General features: G+C 27.6%; 1 protein-coding gene across 3 annotated transcripts in view; it reads left to right on the top strand.

Moving 5' to 3' along the window:
• Positions 1 to 20,323, top strand: part of LOC136090311 (uncharacterized) — a 32,941-nt gene extending 12,618 nt beyond the window's left edge. For all 3 annotated transcript variants that reach the window (XM_065816740.1, XM_065816739.1, XM_065816738.1), the window contains exon 3: positions 20,166 to 20,323. In XM_065816740.1, the coding sequence (XP_065672812.1) occupies positions 20,166 to 20,245 (80 nt within the window). In that variant the 3' untranslated portion in view covers positions 20,246 to 20,323. The remainder of the gene's footprint in view (positions 1 to 20,165) is intronic.
• Positions 20,324 to 23,155: the final 2,832 nt, after the last annotated feature.

Genomic DNA, 23,155 nt, shown 5'->3' with positions numbered 1-23,155 from the left:
TAACATTTTTAAAATCTCTATGAAAATACGCTTCTTTTAAGACCCAGGTTGACATACTTTTGAATAACTTTTTTTTCGACAATATTAGGGACTTTACCCTAAATACTTAAGATTTGAACCTAAATATCTTTACAACTTGACGTGATGGTAAAAAAAGAGTTGCATATTTGAAATCAAAATGAGAAATGCTATACAAAAAACAAATTGTTTGCTCGGCACCAGAAAAAAAATTTTTTTTTGTTGACCTGTGTAATTTATAACTTTTTAAAATACATAAAAATAAGTTATAAAATTCTATGTTTCAACTGTATATAATCAAAATGACTAAAACTATATAGGCAGTTGAAAACTTCAATTGGGCCGCAAATAGTATTTATTCGGGCCGCGGGTTTGGTATGCCTGATTGTTAATGTTATGAAAATAATAACTAATTTATTTAATTAAACTTGTTAAAACGTGTAATTGATTCACATGTCTACATACATAGAAGTGAAAACCAATTTTAGTTTAAACTAGTTGCGCTAGGAGTGATCCGAGTAAAGTGGAAGAGGAGCCATTTGCTGGTTGTTGTTTTTTTTTGTTTCTTTCTGTTTATATATAACAAAAAAAAAGAGTAAACTGGCAAAGATATAGACGTGTTCTGAACATAAAGTTAATATCATGTAAATCAAATCAATATCTAAAGAAGTAAATTTATAAAGGTACATTCACAATCACAAATGGAGGAAGTATAGTTTAAAGCCCTTTTTTATATATTTAATTAAAAATTAAAGTTAAGGAAACTTTTTCTTCATTAAAAATGTTCGTTGATACATTGCATATCTTGTAACAAATCCTTAGAGCTTCTTATGAGCTCATAGGTCATTAAAAGATAGAAAGAGCCGAGCTCATAGGTCATTAAAAGATAGAAAGAGCCGAGCTCATAGGTCATTAAAATGTTTGTTTGAAACGATTTCAGCTTGAGTTGTTAAAAACTCATCACTCGACTCTTTCTATCTTTTCATCATCTAATTATTGGTAAAAAGGGTATGAAAACATCAACTCTATATTTTATTTCAAGACTTTGGATCGGCTGTTTATCTGAAATATCATCATAATGAGGTTTTTTTTCTTTCTTAAAGTTATTTTAAATTCTTTTGTTAATTTAAAAAAAAGGTAATTTAGATTTGAGTAATAGCAGATCATTCAAGAATCTTTTGTCTTTGTTGCAATTATCACTACATAGAAGATATTACGAACAACTAAATATAAAATTCTTAAATATTTTTTGATGATAGACAAACAGCTTTATATTGGGCGCTCTATCAGGTAGTTGATATTGAGTGGATTGAACAATGAGTTTCTTTTATTATTTTCCATCGAGGTGGGCTACTAAAATAATTAGAACTTCTTTTCAATGTTTTCAAAAAACAAAATTATTTTAGGGCTAGTTTCCAGTGCACTCCACATAAGTTAAAAAAATGGGCTTGGCATAGGTAAAAAAAGCTTAAGGATGCTTCAGTTATTTTAGCTATCATACCATTGCATTTTTCAGACATGTTTCCTGCAATGTCACATCCTTGACCCCTTCAAAATGATAAATCTAAATTACATTCTACCGCATTTCTTCTGTTTTTTTTTTGCAATATAACCAGAGAATTTTTTTTTTTCAGAGTCAACCATTGCAAGAAATCTTTCTTATATATCCCAAGTTCCTTCATTTTCAAAAACTTATCTTACTATGAATACAATTGCTCTTTGTATGAAGAGTCTGTCTTTTTTATTATTATTATAAGTTAAGGTACTCTAAGAAGACCAATAGGTCTTACAGAGCACCGCGGATGAGCATTTAAGAAGAAAGTTCACTCCTTCAGCAATTTAATACACAGTTTTTCCAGCACCTTATAATAAAAAAAATTATCTGAGTTGCCATAACGCTTAATAAAATAACTCGTCATTTTAATGACGTATTATTTCCTTTAATTACGTATTATTTCCTTTGATTACGTACTATTTCCTATAATTACGTATTATTTCCTTTAATTACGTATTATTTCCTTTAATTACGTATTATTTCCTTTAATTACGTATTATTTTATAGCATTGTCTAAATAATAATCAAACAGCAAGGAAATTGTGTGTTTATGCATTTTTTGACGAGTAAATTATTAATTTAAAAAAATACGTTTTTACAAAAATAAGTTTTCCCGATAAATTCTTTGAATTGTTTATAGCATTGGCCCTAGGTTTAATACTCTTTCTAATAAAAAAAATAAAAACTCTGTAAATACTACGCACCGCTCAGCAGATCTGGTAGATTAAGGAAAGTATAAGTTGTTTATAATATAAATATTTTATACTTACATATTATAAGACAAAAATAATATGCAAAGAGTGTACATACAGCGACTTAAAAATAGGTAAAACATGGGAGGATTGCCGCTAGGTTGACTAAGGGTTTTGGTTTGGGCAGGCAATCTTTCAATCTCCTTTTCATAGTTTATTTATAACAAAACAAAAAAATAAATACGATCAACAAAATTATTGATATTTTGATGGAACCATTTTCGAAAACTAATCATTGTTAATTTTGCATATCATTTCGTGGACCGTTTCTTTTGAACAGAATTGTCTTAATTAACCTTTTGAATGGAACTACATATCTTTAAAAAGTTGAAAGAAGTAGTTTTAAATACTGACAATATAAAAATATACTTTAAAAACCTTTTGAAAATCTTTTTATTTATTCTTTATATCGGTTTATATGATTTGTAATGTATGATTTTAAATAATCGGTTTGTATTATTTGTATTTTAATTACTTACGATCTGCAAGCCAATATTGCTGTTATATTTTTGTTAATTTTTATTAAATTTCTTTTTCTTTTTTTTCAAATCTTGTCATTTATTTATTGTTGCAAAAAAGAGAACTTAAAATTTTTTGATTCGATTGTCACCTTTTAATTAGAACTATTTCACAAACATTTTTTTGACTTCACGCATTTTAAAATTTTTTCTTTTCTTATTTTCCAAAGAATTGAAATCTATTTTAATTTCCATCCTAAAAAGTGGTGCATAAGAAAAACCATTTTTAGAGAGATTTTACTTTTTTGTTGTTTTTGGAGTAACTATTTAGTTGCTTCTCAAGAAGAATAATTAGAATAATTAGAATAATTAAAGAATTTGTTGCATAAGTATGAACCTAAAGTAAAACTTTTACTTAATTGAAGCTTGTTAATGAATTTATCGTTTCTTTTAAGTTAACAATTTCATCTTTATCGAGAAAATATTTTCTCATATCTTTGTATTGTTGTTTCGAATTATAGATATCTTTTACTTAAGAGTAAAGCAATTCTTTCTGCCGTTAAAAACGTGGAGTGCCAACGAGTTTTTACACCTTGAATCAAATGAAAGATGTAATTTCTTTCGACACCTTGTTGCATTTGACTCTCTTTCAATAAATTATTAAGTTAAGTAGATCAATTGAAAGATGAAATAATTTTTCTGCACTTGGTTAATGCTTTTGTGATAAAAAAGAGTTTAGATGAACAACCATATTAACCTTTATCTAAATCCATTAAGTCTCAAACAAAAACTGATGAAATTGGTTTTGTCAGAAATGAAATGTGCAGTTACTGATATGTAACTATAGTTTTGACAGGTGTTCACCCATCGGTAGTAATAGATAAAACTTTAATTGACAATGATTTTGACTTCAAAAGTTTAACTTTTCCTCAATATAAATCAGTTAAAAGAGATCTTAACTTTTTTCGGAAAAGGCAACGTACTTTGGGATTTAAAAAAAAAAAATTTCTTTAAAGGTATTACTTTCTACGTTCAGAAATGAGCCATAATGAATATTAAAAGACTTCTTTCAGTCTTATCGCTTTTTTTATTTATTTTTTGACAAGCCACTCATTTTTCGTTTCTTTTTTGGCGTTATGATTTCGTGATCATGTTCAAGATGATAGTCTAGTATACTTTTCGATGTTTTACTTGAGTACCTTTTAGATCTGTTACTATTACATTGTTTGCATACCCATTTTGATGTTTCCTCTTCAATTGAGTAATATTCATATGCATTTTTAGTTGCTTTAATTATACTTCAATGGGCTGCGTATCAATTTCAATTTCCTTTTGACTTCAAAAAAAAAACTTAAACTGGTTTCGTTATCTCTATGATTCAAAGGGTTTTGCTCCTCAAAGGACTTTCTTTTTTCTAAAAATCGGAGATTTTTTTTTTTTTTTTTTTTTTTTTTTTTGCCGTTTAAAAATATACATTCCGTAATTTACTAACAAAATATAAATATAGCAGGGGCGAGAAGAAGACTAATATGTCTTATCACCAAGCCCCTTTATAAATTCCGTAAATATAAAGTTTAATTTTAAAATAAGAAACTTCGTTAAATTTATAAAATAAACAAATGTACAAAAGTGGTAAAATAATAAATATAACATCTATTAAAAAAAAAAGTGAAAAATTAGCTAGAAGCGCTATAGGCTTAGCAAAAAACAAAAACAATAAAAATATATATATTAGGATATAAATAAATTTAACTCAGTCTTTTTCTAAAATTAATATACTTTTCATGTATTTGATAGATAAATCATAATGTAATTTCAGAAATAGTTTTGTGGTAAATCATTCTTTATTAATAGCTGTCTTAGTTTTGTCTTTAACTCATTAAGCATTGTTAGAGTTTTAAGTTCAGTTGAAAGTATTTTATTCCATGCCTTTGGTCCTCTTATTGAAATTGAAAAATCAGTTGCTGCATAATAACTTTTGGGCTGTATATATCTGCTATTTGAATATCTAGTTAGATATTTGTTTTCCTTTCTTTTGAATAACGGGTTAAATATTTTTGGAATGATACTTTTATTAATTTTGAACATAAAAATAATGAGATGATAAATATTTATTTGGTAGATATTTAGTATATTTAAGTTAATAAATAAGGGTCGAGAGGGTGTATAGCGGCTTTTATTGGATATAATTCTGATAGCATGTTTTTGTATATTAAAGAGTTTTTTCAATTTATTTTTATTGGTACTACACCATGCAATGCTAGCGTAATTAAGATAGGAATGAATAAAGGAGAAATATAAGAGTTTTAAACAACTTAGATTTAAAAATGGTTTTGCCCTATATAGCATGCCGATGTTCCTTGATATTTTACTTTCAATATATTTTATCTGACATCTCCAAGTTACATTTTCGTCCAGGAGTACGCCTAAAAATTTTAAAGATACCTCTCTTTTTATTTCATAATTGTTAATACAAAGATTTGGAAGTTTTAATGGAATTTTGTCTCTTTCATGATAGCGATGGAAAAAAGTATATTTTGTTTGTATTACATTTAGAGATAATTTGTTTGCTCTAAACCATTTAGAAAGATATTGAAGTTCAATGTTTACAGTTTTAAATAAGATTTTTATGTCATTGTGAGCATAAAATAGATTAGTATCATCTGCAAACAAGATTGAGTCTAATATATTACAAGATTTACTTAATTCGTTGATATATATTTGAAATAAGAGCGGTCCTAATATAGAGCCTTGAGGTACTTCACAAGTTATATTCATATTGTTAGTTTTACTGCAATTATGAGAAATGTATTGCTGTCTATTTGACAGGTAGCTTTTAAACCATTTAAAGTTCGAGTGTTTAATACCATAGTTTTTTAGTTTGGTTAATAAAATATTATGATTTACAGTGTCAAAAGCCTTACTGAGATCAATAAACACGCCTAAAGTATATTTATTTTCATCAAAAGACTTCAGAATATCGTGAACAAGATAGGCAATTGCCTGATCAGTGGAGTGACCGTTTTTGAATCCGAATTGTTTATTAAAGGATGTTATTAATATCTAAGAAATGGTACAATCTTTTATACATAATATGTTCTAGTATTTTTGAAAAACATGGTAGTATTGAAATAGGTCTGTAATTTGCGACACAAGTTGCATCTCCAGATTTTAGAACTGGTGTCACCCTGGCCACTTTTAGTTTGTCAGGAAAAATACCTTGTTCTAAAGAAAGACTGAAAATGTGCAAAAGCGGAGTTTTTAAATAAAATATTGATTTAATTATTATATTGCTACTTACATCATCAACTCCATTACCTTTATTTGATTTTAATAAATTTACAGCATCAAGTAGTTCTTGTTCAGATAACTTATTATTTTCCATGAGATCATTATTAGAGGTCAAATATGACTCGAAGCTAGTTTTGCTGTTTTTTACTTTAGAAGCCAAACTCGGGCCTGTATTAACAAACTCATGATTGAAAGAATTAGAAATTAACGTTTCATTAGTAATTTCACAATTATTTATAATGAGTTTTTTGGGAAGTTCATTAGCGCTTATGTTTTTTTTTCCTATCACCTCTTTCATTATGCGCCACATTTTTTGTGCATCATTTTTGCAGTTATGTAATTGGTTGGTATAATACTGTTTTTTCGAATACTTTATAACTGTCTCGAAAAGACGTTTGTAATTTTTATATTTTGTTTCATTTTTATAAGTTCTTTTTTTTATAAATTTTTCGTACAAACGTTTTTTTTTTTTTGTGATGACTTTATTATTCCCGCCGTTATCCAGGGATTCTGATGGGATTTGGTTTTGATTAATTTACTAATAATTGGGAAAGCTTCATTATAGTGGTCTTGAAATATGCAATGAAAAATATTATAAGCTTCCTGAGCATTTTTAGTTTTTAAAATAGTTTCCCAGTTTCTTGTGGATAACAGATTCATAAAAGTCATAGTGGATGTATCATTAATTATTCGCTTTTTAATTTCTTTTTTTTCTGATATTTTATTGATGCTTTTTTGTGAAATTATAAAAACCGGAAAGTGGTCTGATATATCAGTGACAAAAATTCCAGTCTTAACTTTTATGTTTTTGAAATTGTTTATTATGATTTGATCGATCAGTGTAGCACTATTTTTTGTTATGCGAGTTGGTTTATTAATTGTTGGAATAAAACCATTTTAAAATATAATATTAGTAAGATTTCTGACGTTTTTATTATTTTCATAATCGAGAAAATCTAAATTGAGATTGCCTACACAATAAATTAGCTTGCCATAAGTATCTTTTTTTGTAATTAAACCTTTAAAGTATTTGCTAAATGCTTTTATATTACCTGAAGGCGGTCTATATATGACGTGCAGAATTACGTTTTTGCTGGCATCGTTTAAGACCTCAACGGTTAGTAACTCAAAATCCTTTGTTATTGAGCACATTTCTTTACGCAGTTTAAAATCTAAAGAGTTATGTATGAAAATGCACACTCCACCTCCTATTTTTTCAGATCCTCTTATTTGATGAATAACTTTATAATTATCAAGTTGAAAGTTAGAGTTTTTTTCGATTTCTTTATTCCTGCACCATGTTTCTGTTAGGCATATAATTTGAAATTTTATTTTAACGCTAAACAAAAATTCTTTAAATTTATAAAAGTTTTTTTGTATACTCCTTATATTTAGATGCAGAATGGATAGTGCGTTAACATCGATTTTGCCAATGAGCGTTGAAATGTTCGAGTTGTAATAATAAGGGCTTATATTTTCCTCTCCATCCCCATCCTTAAAAAAACTAATGTTTAATTCAGGGTTATTTTCGAAAAGTATATTTTTGTTTCTTAGGAAAGCTTTAAGTTTATTTATGTCATTATTATTGCCATTATTATTGGATGTGTAATTTTTTGCATTAAAATTAGATAATAAATTAGTTTCCATTTTAAAATAAGAATTTAAACAATAAAATAACAAATAAAAAACATTTACTTTTCTTTGGGAGTCCATTCGCGAATGATTAGTTTATCGTACGATATAACCGCATATTTTCCGCCTTCTCGTTCTATTTTCAGTTGATTGATTTTTTCAGATTGAGATTGTGTATTCAATAGGAGAAAACAAATTATTTTTTAATGATTCAATTTAATAACAGTTTAGTAATTCAATTTCTTATAATAAGTTTATACTTATTGTTTAGAAGAACTCTTTATTTAGTATAAACCATTATTTCGAGGTTTCAATAAGGACATTTTATAAAATTTGTTGTGTTTACAAATTTAATGAACATAATCAAAATTACGGCAAATAAATTAATTAAAGAAATTCATTAAAACTCATTTAAATTAAAGAAATTTCAAAAAATATTTTTGATTTGTGGCAATTCCCCCGATTTTTTTATTTTTATTTATGAATTAAATGACACTCGGTTTAAGAGATTTACTCAATCAAAAACAACTGATATTTTATACCGAATACATAATTAATATTAGCTAACTAGCTAATCTAACCCGTATAAATACCGGTCTTTGTTAGTCTATTTATCCTTATATGTTTATCCTGGTTTTCCGTACCCATGAAATACAGGTCTTTACTAAACCTTCTATATCTATTCTTATCTATTCCACACCGCTCATTTCTATACCTCTTATTTGTTTACTTCAACATTTTTACGTAAAATAATTCATTTCTAAAAATTGCTGGGAGAGCAAAAAAATTAATATGCACATCTTTTTGCATATAAGAGATTTATAATAAAGTTTTTTTTTTGTTCTAAACGCTTATTACTGATAGCTCAGTGGTGCGCTGTCATTAATGTCATTTTGGGGATTAAAGAACTCCTCTACTAAGTTTTGAATATTTTTAAATCTTGCTGTATTTATAGTAATATTTGGAGCAAATTTATTATTAAAGTATATATCTATAATAATGATAGTAATACTTAAGGCAAAAAATAATAGTATAGCAAAAAAGTTTTCTAACTGTTAAAAGAAAGTTCAAATGTTTTGTCATTTTTATAAATTTATTATACACGATTGTTCCATATACTGCCTGCAAACTCAACAAATGCTAAAGACGTTTACACCTACAAACGTTTGTACACAAGGCTATACAAATGACAGAACTAAGATGATCTTAGACCATTAAAACCTGTTGACTATAAAACGCAAAGGAAATGTCTATAAATTGTGTAACGCTAAATTTATTTTCAAAAAAGAAGAAGATTTTCATTAAACTTAATGAGCTATTCTGATTTTTTATTTAACTTATGACTCTTTGAGGGAAAATTCTGATCTTTTTTGTTGTTCGTTAGTAAAATATAGCGTTGGGTATATTATGGACAATCCTTAATCTAAAATTGAAGCCAAAAGTAATGGAGTATACTATTTTGATGGTTAATTCTGTCGTTGTTGCGCACTCGGTTTAGGATGTTTAACGGGCGCGTGGTAAAATAGCTGTAAAACTCTAAATTTCCTTATTATATCAATATTAAATATTTTAACTTTTAATTATTTTTAAAATAATAAATTTGATTAAATGGTTTATTATAAATATAAAGTCAAAATTTTTATTTATGTTCATATTAAAAACATACTTTTAAAACCCCCTGATTGTTTAAAAAAAGTTGAGGTTGCTGCGTGGCAAGTTTAAATCATCAGCTTGCTTTTTGTTATTTAAAATGCTATAACAAAACAATTTTTGTTACAGCTAATTTTTTTTATTTAAAATGCTATAACAAAACAACTTTATAGTTTTATAGATTTTATATACAAACATGTTGTTTATACTCATTTTCCTTGCACGAACTCACCTTATTTGTAAAAAATGTAAATAAAAAACTAAACTAACACAATCTCAATCATGACGCATACGCAACAAATTTCCCCATAATTTTTGATGTTTTAAGAATTTGTAGGTTTTTCAAAAAACTTTTCGTTTGTTAAAGTTTATAATAACGTTAAATATGTTTGTATGAAAATTCTATAAAACTCAAGTGTATTGTATCTTAAAAAATCTTGGAAAATTAGAAAAATAATGTTGCCGGTGGTAGGACACGAACTGTTACTTATTTGTACAGAAGCACTGCGCGCTCACCACTCGGCCACGCTGGCTCATTGACTTACGAAATTTTAAAAGTAAATAATAACTTTTTTTTCAACGGAAATAAATGCTATAGATCAAAATTAAGGAGAAGTTAACGAAATGCTGTTTTCAAGTGAACGTAAAACTGTAAAACTTGATATATGTTTTAGTATGTGTTAACATTACATAATTTGAAGTTTACTTACGTTAGATATTTGCATACACTTCCGTTCACGTTTTCTTATCAAACAAAGCTGCTGCAGCTCTTTCTCATTATTACCTCGGTTGCAATGGCTGCTAAGCGTTCTGTGTCATACAGACTCGAAAAGGCACTACTACTATCAAGTTCAGTATTATTATATAGATTATTAACTAACAAAAAATAAAATGATGTCATAATATTATTTTATTTTTTGAAAGAAAAACAAATGAGTCTAACAAGATGTATATTCAATAAATCAATATAAATATAATTAAAAACTTTAAATGTCTAATTTACACAATATAATTGTCATCACTGTAACATCTGCAATATTATGAGTGTAAAACTAAATTAATTACGAGTAATTACATTAAAAATTGAATAGAGTTATCATATAAAGAAAACCCGAAAATAGTTCCGCACAAAACACATTTTTAAAGTATGGAACCATCTACTTTTTATAAATTGATTTCACATAAATGTTTTTTAATTTATATAATTCACTTTAATTATAAATTGAAAACCTTTCTCGAAAAACTTTTAAAACAAACCTTAAAACTGATGCTCTTTAGGGGCTGTCGATTAATTACGTCAATAAAATAGGGGGAGGGGGTCTAAATTTTTTTAACAAATGCTAACAAAGGGGAGGGGGGAGAAGCCAAAACAAGTTAACCCTAACAATATTACTTTTTAAACAAACTTAATTTCTTAAAAAAAGGAAAATTAGGCAGCGTTTGCAGTCCAGTATTATACACTCGCTCAACCTTCAGTATTTTAAAAAAACTACTTATATTCCTACTTTTTAAAAATCGTGTTGTGCTTTAAAATGACACGAGACATACAGAACTAAATAAGTACACACGAGATGTTTACACGTGATACTATTATTTTTTCAAATTTGTTGTTGTTCAGTCTGCTGTGCAAACAAAAAAAAACTGAATGCAAACACATGTTCTACATTATAGTATTTAAATACTTATACCAGGGGTCAGCAATCTGCGGCTCGCAAGCCTCATATGGTTTTTTTGATGTCATGATAATTTTGGCTCTTCTGTCTCAAAAGGTTGCCGACCCCCGATTTATGTAATTTGGCAAATGCATTTTTTGTTATACTAGACTATATTATAAATAACTGGCTTTCACAGTGAAATCGGATAAGGTCAAAAGTTAAAGTGAGATGGATTGTCATATTCACGAATTGTGACTCTGCACTATCCATAAATTATGATAAATATTTAAAACCATCATCGAAATTGATTCATTTAGGTAGGGGAGGGGTCATCGATGACGTAATTTTATTGGAGAGGGTTGGGGTCTCTGAAAGTTTGACAAGTTGTTGATAAGGGAAGAAAAGAGTTAGAATCGCCAAAAATTGTTGACATAATTAATGGACAGCCCCCTTAGCTGTAAATAATTTACAGCAATTTGTAAAAGCAAATGAATAAACAATGGCACTTGAATAAATCTAACCACTTCACCAATAAAGCATAACCAGATTTATAAAAATTATTTTTGCACAACAGTCATACTATTATGGAATATAGGCAATTTTTATAGGAAACTTAAATAACTTTTTTTTATGGATTGCATTCTATAAAATAATTCATTTTAAAAATGGTTTTAACCGCCTCTGTAGCTTATTTATTTTTAAAGATATTTGTGTTTTACGATTTTCAATTTTTTGAGTTTTTAAGCAATATTTCCGCTAAGCATCTTGTTAAATATTTGAAAAAATGCAAAAAAATGCACCTAAGGATTTGACTGAGCTGTCAAGTCCAAGTGAAACAAGGAAAAAAGTGGGAAGAAAAAAGGGATAAAAAATTAAATGTATATATTAAACAGATGTTCAGATCAAAACAAAGACACTTTAGTAAAGCGTGTAGTAAAAAATAATAATGATAATTTGAACACTAAGCATGTAATAGAAATGTAATAAATGTTTGCCCGCTTTTTTTTCCTTGATGTATAACTTTTTAACTTTTTATTTTAATTTTTTTATTTTTGGAAAATATTTGACTAGTCAATACGGGAAAAACATAAATAAAAGTTCATAATAGGTTTTCAATACATTTAAAACTGTTTTTGTTAAATCATGTCTCGTGGGCCAACCTACCCCGTAATCAGGGTAGGTTGGCCCAAAGATTGGGGCAGGTCGGCCCACATTCAACTTACGACAGAATTTGAGGTGGGAAAACGCTCATTGAGCAAAAGCAACTTAACAACTTGATCAAAAAATTTTATAACTTTATTAATAATTATACTATATAACTATATTTTATAATTTTATAACTTGACAAAACAAAATTTAAGCAACTTTAAAGCAATAAACTACAAAAAATGAAGTTAAGACAAAATATAACAATAACATTTTATTTATAATCATTTATTATCTAACCCCTTTGCATTTTTTTTATACACAACTCACATGGGCCCAAAACTGACAGCTTGAACACTGTATCCACACAGCACCAGGAAGGTTGTTTGAGAATGGTTTCAAGCAAATAAGACACAAGACATCTTCCTCATTATCATCTTTGTTTTTCTTGTTAGGTTTTTCTTTTGCAGGTTGACCGGCAAAAATCTTGCTTTTTTTAGAGTTACTTGGACCGGCTTTTTTGATAAAAAATAGTTTTTAATTTTTTTACTTTTGCTAGTTTTTGCTCTTGTTGCAAGACTTTTTTAACTGGTGTATCAGTTGGTATATCAGAAATTAGTTTCCAATTTCTAAGCTTATTTACATTATTTAATCTCGGCTGAGCTTTTTCAATAGACCTCGCTTCTTCAGGAGATGGTAAAAGTGAAGGGTTTGGAGAGGCACCTGATGTGCTTTCTAAATCTGGAAAATTTCTTTTCTTAGATGTTGATTTATTTAAATTAAATTTAAATTTTTTTTTTTTTTTTTTGTTTACAATACGCAGATGAAACTTCATTGCTTGGTGTTTGTTTACAATCCATAGCTTAAACTTCATTTCTAGGTGCTTGTTTAGTGATGCTAAAATCCACAGATTACATTTTAGTGGTAGGGTCTGGTGTATCTGTTAATTATGATGACAAACAATTGCTTTCTAAAATAATATGAACAAAGTATTAGTTTTCTTGGAGTTATAGCATAAGGAAGTGCTGTTTTTACTATACCAAGTATGTCATAGATAGTCGTAAGTTGTTTGTTTACAGTAAACCATGCATCACATGCTGAGTTCACAAACTTTTTAAAAGGACCATAAACACTTCTATCTAATGGTTGCAATTTATGACTGCAGTGTGCTGGAAAAGATAAAATTGTGATCCCATTTTCTTTAAAAAACCAAGTAAATTTGTGTAAATGTGCTGCACCAAAATATGAGAGCTATGGTTGTCAATCAATACCAGACAAGGGCAATCATTGGAACAACGTGCATTGATAGAAAAATGTTTGATATATTTAAGAAAATTTGTCTCTGTCATCTATCCTGAAGAATGTGCTGATCCATCATATCTTATTGGTCCATCACGAATAAAGTGAGATTTAAAGTTAACTCTGGGAAAGATAAAATACGGAGGTATGCTATTGCCAATCGCACTAACCTCCAAAGCCATTGTCACTAATGCTCCTCTTTCTGCTGATGTTACTCGACCTATCTGGATAAAGCCTCTACGTGCAACAACACGATCAGGCCGCTGCACTGTTGTGATTCCAAATGTTTGAAGCACAAAATTTTAACCTAGTCAAAACATTGCTTAAGTTGTCAAAAAATAAATATACATTATGTTTATTAAAACTTGTGCACCAAGTTAAACTCGTTGCTTGAGGAGAGCGAATAAAAAGCTTTGGATGTCTTTTCAAGAATTCGGAGAAGCAATCACAACCAGCAGATTGAAGATCTATCCATGAGTGGGGAATTTTCCTGCTGCAAGCAACGGCATATGTATTTGCAAACCGCCGATCTTCTTAAGGTGAAAGACCAAAGTAATCATCACTTGCTTTCATTAGGTATTCTTCAAGAAAAACTTCCTGCTCAGGTTCAAATATCTAAAGAAATATAAAATATATATTACCATTAGACATAAACATTAAAATAATTTTAGGTATCTGTCCTAGTCTCTAAAAAAAAAATCAAAATTGACAATATATCAAAGCAGTGTTTTATATTGAGTTATCATATTAAATGTTTAAATAAGTTACAGTACTAAATTATATTCAAACTAGTTAGAGAAAATAAAAATTACCTGAAATCTTATGCTCGGGTTGTTTATCTAATTTAGGTGATAGGTGGTGATCTCTTCCTATAGCTGCGTTATTAGCCGTATGTTCTGCATTAGGATTATGTACTGTTGCAGTAACATCAACCTCAAGTGTGTTATCATTGTTAGAATTTGAAATAATCACTTAGCAATCAAGTTCTACTTCAGTTTGAACCGAGGGATTAGATGTAGATGGCAGCCTTTTGGATTTGCAATACCTTCCTAGAGTCTTACCTGGTATATTAAATTCTCTACTAACTGCTTGAATTGATCTTTTATATTTTAAAACTTGTATCACTGCCAATAAAATTATTTCTTATGACACTTTTCCCCGTTGTGAATTGCAAATATAATTTTGTACCATTTTTAGGTAGGTCTGAAAAAAAATGCAAAAACTAAAGATATATTACTTTACTACAATGTTTTATATTTAATTATTTCTTTTTTATTTAATTATTTATATACCTGCATACTTATATATTTAAATCGTTGCATTTTATATTTTTATATTTTTAAATACTAAATACTTATTTACTGTTAATTATTAATAATTTACATAACTCATGTTATATTAAATTTATATATCATATTTAAATTAAGTGTTAAGCATGAAAAATTAGGCGTATTACGTATAAAGTATTAAATTTATATATGTAAGTATAACTTGTATGTAAAAGTTTAAATATCAATTAAATTTACATATACACTGTTTAAAAAGTGAACATTTAAAATATAAAATAGATTGTATGTTATCGAAAATATTATTTATTAAAATTTTTATAAAGTATTAGCACATAATTATATGATTATATTAGATAACCTTGTATACATTTACAATATAGATATACATAAAAAAAAAAAATTTTCTGATATATATTAAATATATCTAATTTATATTCGGTTTCGTAAAAAAATAAATAAATCCAAACACAAAAAAATATTTCCTTTCTTATCCATTACGAATCAACTAAAAGCAAAAATAAATATACATAAGTTTTTGAGTTAGGAAACATTTTAAAATTTAATAAAGTAAAAAATTATTATAAAAACTCATTGCGTGCAATGATTGGTTACCTTAAAGTTGTTACTCAATATGACTAATTTAGCAAAGGTCAAATTTTTGCAATTGTTGGTGCCAGTACTAAATTAGATTTGAATTAAAATTAGAAAATTAGACTTTTTTATAATAAAATTTAAAAAATTGATTAAAAAATCAAATTTAAAATTTTTTATACTAAGTTAAAGTTACTAATTTTATATACCATTATTATAAATTATAAAATAATAAAAAATAAAAAATATATAAATATATAAATATAAAAAATAATATAATATATATAACATATATATATATATATATATATATATATATATATATATATATATATATATAAGGTAAGTGTGGGTATTAAGGCCCGGCGGGTAATAAGGCCCACTAATCCAAACTTAGGGAAAAAATAAATTGTGAAACTTTTTTCGACATTAAAATATTAGAGTTATCTGGTTTTATCACTGGCAGCAAAAAAAAATCAGCATTTCTTTACATTTTCATTTTTTTAGGTGGGCCTTAATACCCACACTTACCTTATATATATATATATATATATATATATATATATATATATATATATAATATATAATATCATTATATTTTATAAAAAATGATATTGTAAATATTACATCTATGGCGAAATCCAACTTTTAATAAAAGCATTACAAATTTTTCAGTAAATAATCGAAGAATGCCGTAGTCAACTTTTATAAATATTTCTATTTCTTTTTGAAGCTAAATGTGTACGTAAAAATAAGTTTGAAAAATCATCACTTATGGCGGTTTAACATGTTATATATAACTGAAGTTATTATCACAACGGAAATTTCCGTATTTGAAAATTTAGCCGCTGATGCGGAAAATTTCCGTACATAATGCATTGGTACATCCATGCATGGATATACGGATACTTTCCGTGCAAGTAACAAAATATTTTTTCGTTTTTTAACGGAAATATTTAACAGTGTATAAGTTATATTATAAGTTAAATAACATGTATAATAATAGTATATAAATATATACAATATTTAAGTTTAGACATATATATAAATCTAAGTTAAAAATACATTTTATAATAAGATTATTTAACTGAATTAAAATATTATGTATATGAGTAACATTTTCTTATTATCGACGTATAAAACCCAAATAAAGTATAAAAACAAACGCCAAAAAAAATATATATATATATAAATTTGTTTATTAGGCTAATTTCTGATCTAATATGTCTTACAAGTTTTAACCTTTTTATAACAAAAACAGTTTTTCTGTCACAAATTTACCTGAATTATTTCAAAAATCTACGGGGCACGTTGGTCACATAGCCAACGTGCCCGGTTGCATCGGGCCAATCTGCCCCATTGTTCATGTTTAGAGTATGAACAACTTTCTCCATCAATTAATTAAACCATCAATTAATTTTGTGGAACATTATATACTAAAATAATCCTTACTCTGTAAGCTTTAAATATGGCACTTCAATAATGCTGTACTGTCAAACGTCAATGAGTATAAACACGTTAAACAAGCTGTTTAAAATTTGAACAGTCCAACAACTATAATTTTATTTTGGAATAAGGTTTGTACTACTACCAACCATCACTTAGATTCCCAGTTTGTTAGAGCGTCTAGCCTTTAAAAAAGGTAGAAGTTTCTCCTTAAGGTAGGATATGTGATATACCCTTGGTAAGGTGTAGTTTTCTACCTTTTAAAGTAGAAAATTATACCTTTAAGGTAGAAAACTGTATGAAAAATCATTGTTTTTAATATAAATTTTTACTTTAAAAGATAAAAAATTATACCTTACTAAAGGTATACCACATATCGTACCCTATGGTAGAAATATCTACCTTTTTTTTAAGGGTGTTCCCCGTGGGCCAACGTGCCCCGGTCTCCCCTAACCATAAATCTATAGTAAATACAAATGTTTATAAATCTATTATAAATATAAAATGTTATAATCTATTATAAATATTAAAATATTATATAATCTATTATAAATATTAAATGTTCATAAATCTATTATAAATATAAATGTTTAACATCCTGAAAACAAATATACATATGTATAGATATATCAATATTTAAAATGAATAAATATAAAATGATAGGAGGTATATAGATAAAGAAAAAAGATTCTTCCTTATGTGTAATCATAAATAATATAGTGGTGGTAATAATCTTCTCCTCAGAATTGCGTTTATTATTACCTGCGTTTCGAAGAGGCTCAGCACCAATACTTAGTTTTTTTCTTCAGATAAATGTCATCGCTATTTAGGCTTTACCCCGCAATTTACGTCTACTCCGTACTGCAGTAAAAAAGGACTTCACTACAAACAGCCAAAACCCTAACTTCACCCAAACTTGTAAAGCGCTAATATTTTTGAAGAAGTAATATGGATATTGAGAGTAGTGAATTCAATGCCAAATAATATAACAATTTTAAAATAAAATAGTATATATAAAATTTTTTTAATAAAAATGACAAAAAACAATAAACTAAAATGTAAATGATAATATAAAATAATAAAAATTCTTCTAATAGAAAACCAAAAAATGCGCAACTACACTACCAATGTAATAAATGTTGTTAGATAAAACTTTATTAAAAATACAACAAGTTTGGTAAATTGGTACTTTTTGGATAAATAAACTCAGTTTTTTGAGTCTTTAAGCAACATTTCTGCTAAGTATCTCGTTAAAAATTTGGCACCGAAAACGAGAAAAAAAAGGGTTATTGATATTTTCCATTTTCGCGTTATTTTTCGGTAAATTGATTATCTATTGAGAAATTTATTCAAAAATTTTATTAGAAATAATATCATAAATACAAATTAATTGTATTATATATTAATTAATTATGTTATATATTATTATAATTATTATAATTACATAATAAAAATTAATTACAATATATAATTATATTTTTACTTAACTAAAAAATTAGCCTATAGTTTTAAACTAAAAAATTATTTAACTAATTTTAGTTATACCCCGTTCATACTGACGATAAAACACGTTTTATCTTAAAAGCGTATTAAATTGTTATTGCAAAAAGCTGTATAAAACAACAATAAAACAATACTGCAAGGTTGCTTTGTCAATATAAAAAGCATGTGTTAATATAAAACAACCTCGCCATGTTGTTTTATTACTGTTTTGCAGAGTTTATAACATTATAAACACAAAACACATTTAAAATAAAACGTGTTTTATCTCCAATGTGAACGGGGTATTAGATTAATAAATTAGTCGACTAGTTTTAGTCAGACTAAAAAAAAATTGATTTAATTTTGGTTAACTAAAAAGTTAGCTAATATTAGTTCGACTAAAATGTTAATCGACTTTTAGTTTAGTTAGTAATGATTTTAAGTTTTGGTCACAACACTTAAAATATGCACATTTTAACTTAACATCAAATAAAAACAAACTAACTTAAAAAAACTTACATTATTTATGATAATAACGGGTGATGCGGAAGTTATCGGACAAATCCTAATTTCATTATTTGAGCATAATAATTAGTTTTTGTGGCTTTATGCGTAGGCATAAACGTTCTATAAACTATAAACTTTATTATTTGAAACACAATTATTTAAAATGAGGTTAAATGCAGCTGAACGAGAATCTTTTCGAAAGCGACTAAAAATGTTTTTTGTAAATAAGCCTAATATATAAAAAAAAAATAGTAAATCATTTTGAAAAGGAAGGATTTGTTCAAAGTACAATATATGATAACCTAAAATGACTTGAAACTGTTCAATCGTTTTCTGATAGAAAGCATCCTGGTCGTCCGACATCCTGGACTAGAGAAAAGAAAGCCGAATTAACGAGACTTGTCAAAAATCGAAAAGGAGTCAGTCAGAGAAAAATAGGTATTAAAATCGGTGTAAATCAATCGACAATTGGTCGTCAGTTAAAAAAAATGAATATTAAATATAGAAAACGTGAAAAGACTCCAAAATACACTATAGAACAACAAATAAAGGCAAAGAAAAGAAGCAGGAAACTAGTTAACAAACTCTATAACACAAAATCGCTTCTAGTCATCGATGACGAAAAATACTTTTGTTTTGCAGGGGACAACATGCCTGGAAATTCTGGATACTACACAAACAACAAAAAGACATGTCCAGAAAGTGTTCGTTTTATAGGAAAAGAGAAATTTCCAAAAAAATTATTAATGTGGATAGCCATATCTGACCGTGGTATGTCCGAGCCATTGTTTCGCACTTCCAAGGCTGTAGCGATCAATTCATCAATCTATATTAATGAATGTTTAGAAAAACGACTTCTTCCATTTATTCACAAGCATCATGGAGACTTTAACTATTTATTTTGGCCAGATTTAGCAAGTTCTCATTATTCTAAAGATTCTCTAAATTGGATTGACCAATATGTCTATTACGTTGATAAAGAATCCAATCCCCCAAATGTGCCTCAAGCACGACCAATTGAAAATTTTTGGGGACATTTGGCACAGAAGGTTTACGAGGGAGATTGGCAAGCTTTAACAGAGCAAGTTTTGATTGATCGCATTAAACTAAAACTACAAGAAATTGATTTAAACTATTTACAGTCGCATATGAAAGGCGTCAGAGCAAAACTGAGATCAATTGCAGATGGTGGTGTTTTTTCATATAAAAAATAATATATTTTTATTAAAAGATAAATGCTTTATTTAAAAAAAATATAATAGCAGTTTCTTTTTTATTTATAAATAAGTTATTGACGTTTTTATTTTGTCCGATAACTTCCGCATCACCCGTTAATAACAAAAAAAAAATACCAACAAATATCTGAAATATTTTAAGTTATAATTTTATTTTAGATAACACGTCAGTAAGTGGATTTCCTCTCAGAGTCATCGAACATATATCTAATGAGAACATTGATGAAAACCAAGTGTAAAGTGGATAAATTTATAAAATGTTTTTATTTTGCGAAAGCTATGTTTGATCAAATATATCAGTAAATCTATTAAACAAACAATTATTTACGAGTGTTAACAAGTTTTTAACAATAAGCAGTGTAAAGGTAGAATATTTCATCAAGCAGTCATTTTCAGACAATCGTTTTTTTAATGCCAAAAAGACGTATTTCCACATTTCATAATTGTTTGATATTGAGTGTTTTATTAAGTTGAAAAGCGCACTTGCCTAAATTTTTTTTCTTAACAGTTTTCACGATGATAATTAACTAAATTAATTGCGTCTTTTTGGTTTAGTAAATATGTGCAGTACCCTTCAAACTATGTAATGATACCAATAACTCGTTTTTGAGAAAAAGTAGAGACACGTCTATTTGGCTTAGTAGGTTTGAACAGCGTAGTTAATTTTACTCTTGTAACATTTATTTTAAATAGTGCAAAAGGACAAAAAAAAGTTTTAAATAATGATATTTGTCAACCGAAATCAACCGAAGTGTTAAATCAAAGTGTTAAATCAAAAGTCTCTCAAGTATTTCTCAACTTTGTAAAGTGATTTTTTATAACTACACAATATGGCTCTTATTTGTTGTTACTTTTGTAAAGAATTAATTAAACTTTAAGAACAAAAAAATTATGTGTCTAGAATAAAATTAGTGTACAAAAAAGAATATTAACCCTTTTTTGCGAAGCATACTCGAAAGTTACTAACAGCGGCCTGCGGTAAAATTTAACAAAAATCAAAAGCCGTTGTCAGCGGCAGTTTGCTTGCAGTTGTGTCAGAGTCTAAATTTAAGTAACTATTTTTTCATTTTTAAATTTATTTCTTTTTTGAATCATCTTTCGTACTTTAATATAAATTTGTAAATATTAAGACAAATTCGAAAAATTTAAAAGCCGGTTTTTATTATTCGATTATCGATATTTGATATTCGAAAGGAAATCCGGATATCCGACTACACGGTAAACCGGCGAAATCACTAGTATAGGGTATGTTGGAGGAGGACAGAGCAAATAAAAAAGCTTTTATATTATAGATATTTTTTTAAATAGCTAACGAGATGTTAAATTAATTTCTTATTTAAAAGAAATGATAACAAAATGGCTTTTATTATACTTTGTATTAAATAATGCTATGCAAATGATATGGTAATCACTAAGGGGTAATGACGTGGCAGTCATTAGTTGATGGCATTTCCATCAAATGTAGCTAATATTTTAAACAATTATAAATCTATATGATATATTCTGATAAATCCAATCACTATTGCTATTATTTTTAACAACTACTTTGATATTATAAAAATATTATTCCTAAATATGATTTGAGAAATTTTCTAAATAATCAAAATACAAGTTCTTTCTTTTTTGATCCAGTGACTGAAGTTGAGATAACGGGTCCCATAAAATATTTAAATTAAAACCAAAAAAAATATTCATAGAAATTGTTTTCATAAGGTGTTTTTGTTGATTTCCAAAAAGCATTTGATGCAGTTGACCATGAAAGCAGTTGACCATGTTTAATTAGAAAATTGGACTGCTAAGATATCTGAGACTCAACCAATGGTTTTCTTCTTATCTTCAAAATAGAACACAATTTGCTTCTATTAATAGGATGGAGCTTAAATTAATAAATTCAACATATGAAGTCCCAAAAGATTCTATGTAAGAAAATTTGCTCACTCTTCTCTTTGTTAATGATCTTAATAGCTGTCCGACGTCTGTACAACGTAGCTGTCCGACGTTTTCCACTTCTTACCAACTTGTTGATGATGCCAATCTGTTTTTAATAAATAAATTACTATGCTCCTGATTATAAAAATATGCATATGTTAATAAAAAAATTTGTCAATGATTGTTGTTAAAAAGCTATTAAACTGGTAAAATATTTAATTGATTCAACAGTTATGAAGGAGAAATTACTAGACATTTTACTAGTTTTGAAGGAACATAACATTGACTTTCCATTTTATAAATGTAACTGTTCAAAAACCGTTTTTGAACAAAAATTGTTTCGATATGTGACAATGGATGAAACATGGATCCATCACTTCACTCCAGAATCAAAACGATTGTCATCTGAATGGACTGCAACGGGTGAACCTCGTCCAAAGCGTCCGAAAGCACAAAAATCGGCTGGAAAGGTTATGGCTTCGACATTTTGGGATGTGCGTGGTGTAATATTCATCGATTATCTTGAAAAAGGAAATACCATCAACAGTGAATATTATATAACATTATTGGAGCGTTTGAAGGCCGAAATTGCAAAAAAACGACGCATATGGCAAAGAAAAAAATTTTGTTTCATCAAGACAACGCACCGTGTTACAAGTCAATCAAAACAATAGCAAAACTACATGAATTGAACTTCGAATAGCTCCCACATCCACCGTATTCGCCAGATTTGGCTCCAAGCGACTACTGGCTGTTTGCAGACCTGAAAAAAATGCTCGGCGGTAAGAAATTTCGCACGAATGAAGAGGTCATCGTTATATTAAAACGATTGTCATCTGAGTGGACTGGTGAACCTCGTCCAAAGCGCCCGAAAGCACAACAATTGGCTAGAGAGGTTATATATAATATATATATATATATATATATATATATATATATATATATATATATATATATATATATATATATATATATATATATATATATATATATATTAGGGTGGTCCTTAAAAATGAAAAGTTGAAATGTTGTGCTCCCACCCCCTAGAATTGTTCGTTTATATGATAAGATGTTTGCGTAAAAATATTTATACATTTGGTTGATGTTTAGAGGTCGCCCAAGCATGTTCTATAAATGTTATTTTGGCTTATTTAAAAAAAAAATTAGTTTATGAAACTTGTTCATGAAACATTGAAACTAATCAACACTTTCACCTTGTG

This window comes from Hydra vulgaris, chromosome 13, assembly GCF_038396675.1.
Source record: "Hydra vulgaris chromosome 13, alternate assembly HydraT2T_AEP".
Lineage (NCBI taxonomy): Eukaryota > Metazoa > Cnidaria > Hydrozoa > Anthoathecata > Hydridae > Hydra > Hydra vulgaris.
Note: the sequence above shows the minus strand (reverse complement) of the source record. Positions and strands in the feature narration are given on the sequence as shown.